This window comes from Aegilops tauschii, chromosome 4 (genome assembly GCF_002575655.3).
Source record: "Aegilops tauschii subsp. strangulata cultivar AL8/78 chromosome 4, Aet v6.0, whole genome shotgun sequence".
Classification (NCBI taxonomy): Eukaryota; Viridiplantae; Streptophyta; class Magnoliopsida; order Poales; family Poaceae; genus Aegilops; species Aegilops tauschii.
The window spans coordinates 410,436,597-410,438,800 of record NC_053038.3 but is presented as its reverse complement, the minus strand read 5'-3'; the positions used below and the strand labels follow the sequence as shown (position 1 = coordinate 410,438,800).

Sequence of the window (2,204 nt, the reverse complement as noted above, 5' to 3'; positions counted from 1 at the left end):
AGCCCCAGCTGCATAGAAATGTGGAAGCTTATATGGATGATATAGTGGTCAAGACCAAAGACAGGGCCACACTCGTGCAAGATCTAGAAGAAACATTTGCAAATCTGCGCAAGATCAACCTCAAGCTTAACCCAGAGAAGTGCGTGTTTGGTGTCCCATCCGGCAAACTTCTTGGGTTCTTAGTGTCTCAACGCGGGATCGAAGCAAATCCCGACAAAATCAAAGCCATTGAGCAGATTGAGGCGCCAAAACGGGTCAAAGACGTCCATAGGCTCGCCGGCTGCGTTGCTGCCCTGAGTAGGTTCATCTCCAAATCTGCTGAGCGTGCCCTCCCCTTTTTCAAAATCTTGAAAAAGGCGGGTCCAGTAAAATGGACTCCGGAGGCAGAGGCAGCACTCCAAGATTTGAAGAGGTACCTTTCCTTCACATCGATACTAGTCGCACCTAAACCACAAGAGCCGTTGTTGCTATACTTAGCGGCAACAAATCAAGTGGTCAGTGCTGCACTGGTGGCATAGAGGGAACTCGAGGAAGAAGAAGCAGTGACAGCGGAGCCGTCAGATGATGGGCCGGCCCAGTGGGGCTTAACGCCGGCAAGGTGAAAACCCCGGCAAGGCGGAGTCTACGCAGATAGGCGAAGTTGAACAGAAGAAGAAGGTGGTGCAGCACCCAGTTTATTTTGTCAGTTCCCTCTTATAGGGAGCTAGATCAAGCTACTCTGTTATGCAGGCCTCCTCATGGGCCTCTAGGCCGGCAACTATCATCGTCCTTTTAGAAAATACTTTAACGAATTTCAAACCTGTACCCAAAATTTCAAATTGTGATTTTAACCATTTTTTAGTCTTTTAGTTTGCTTTGAAGCTTCGGAACATGCATACATTACTGAAAATAATAATATCAAGATGTTCATATTCTTGGTCTACATCTCTGCGACCAAGCATATACTGTATATGCTAAGAAACATATACAGTGGAATGAACTTAATTCATGTGTGCAGTAATTCGAAGCTCCAAGATATCATCATCAAGAAACACAACCTATAAGGCTTACAGAATCCGTTACAGAATACTCTACCAGAGTCCGTACCACTAGTTCCTCAGCATGACCAACAATATGTACACGCACGTACAGGAGTACTAGTACACACTAGCTAGTTTCAGACGTTGACGAAGGGCGTGCCGGTGATGAACTCGGTGACGGCGAGTGCGACGAGGCCGAGCATGGCGAAGCGGCCGTTCCACAGCTCGGCGTCGGCGGTCCATACGCCGCTGGACTTGCTCTCCACACTCTGCCCCTGAAGCAGCGGCACCAGAGACGCCACGGAGAACACAGCCGCGGTTGTCAGGAACCATCCCAGCCCGGCGCCGCTGCCGGCCTGGTCGAGCAGCCCGCCGCCGCGCGCGGCCTCGACGGAGAGCGCCGCCACGAAGCCCACCATAGCGAGCCGGCCGTTGATGCGCTCCGGCGCCGGGCCGCTGAACGCGAGCGCGTCCCAGACCGAGGGGTTAGCCTTGGCCTTGGGCTTGGGCGCCACCGGGGTCGTGCTCGGGCTTGGGGTTGGGCTCGGGGAGGATGTCGATGCGCTCGTCGTCTCCTCCTTGGTCGGCTCGACACCCGGCTGCAGAGGGCATCGTGAGTCAGCACAGCACACTCGAAACTTGACTTATACGTAGAGTATACGGAGTAAACAAGATATGATGGCAGAGTCAGGCGACGAAAAGAGGCTTACCTCGATCTGGGCCCTGACGAGGAGGGCGCGCCGGCGCGGCACCGCCGGAGACCAGGAGGCGGAGCGGCCGACGACGGCGGCACCAGCGAAGGAGCTCAAGGCCACCATGGTCGCCATTACTCACAGCAGGAAGCAGGGACTGGCTAGATCACACTTGGTTCGTTGTGGGCTGTTGTTTCTGTGTGCTGTTGCCGATGACGAGTGCGCGTTTATATAGGACGCGGGGAGGACGAGCTAGCTCGGCCGTGAGGAGGTGGCTGCGGCGGTGGCCACGTCGGCGGGCACTCCCCAGCCGCGAACGTGTAGAAGTTGTGCGTGCAGCGAGAGCGGGGTCACAACGTGGACGTCCAGGGCACCATGCAGAGGGCCTCCGGAGTCCGGAGCTCGCCAAAACGTGCCAGAAGAAAGGTGGCACAAGTGAACTCCAGTGCTCCACGGGTCGTGGAAGACTCCGGAAAGTGCGAGGGACAGCACG

General features: G+C 55.4%; 1 protein-coding gene across 1 annotated transcript; it reads right to left on the bottom strand.

The window, feature by feature from the left end:
* Positions 1-997: 997 nt before the first annotated feature.
* Positions 998-1,916, bottom strand: LOC109778395 (high molecular mass early light-inducible protein HV58, chloroplastic). The gene is made up of 2 exons (XM_020336948.4): positions 1,730-1,916; positions 998-1,618 (listed from the first exon to the last, which is right to left on the bottom strand). The coding sequence occupies exons 1-2, from the start codon at positions 1,844-1,846 to the stop codon at positions 1,157-1,159; spliced, it is 579 nt and encodes a 192-aa protein (XP_020192537.1). The 5' UTR covers positions 1,847-1,916; the 3' UTR covers positions 998-1,156.
* Positions 1,917-2,204: the final 288 nt, after the last annotated feature.

Excerpts from the sequence above, each read along its gene's own strand:
- LOC109778395 (XM_020336948.4), bottom strand. The coding sequence starts at position 1,846 with ATGGCGACCATGGTGGCCTTGAGCTCCTTCGCTGGTGCCGCCGTCGTC. Across the intron at positions 1,619-1,729 it reads TCGTCAGGGCCCAGATCGAG|CCGGGTGTCGAGCCGACCAA; the intron begins GTAAGCCTCTTT and ends TGCCCTCTGCAG.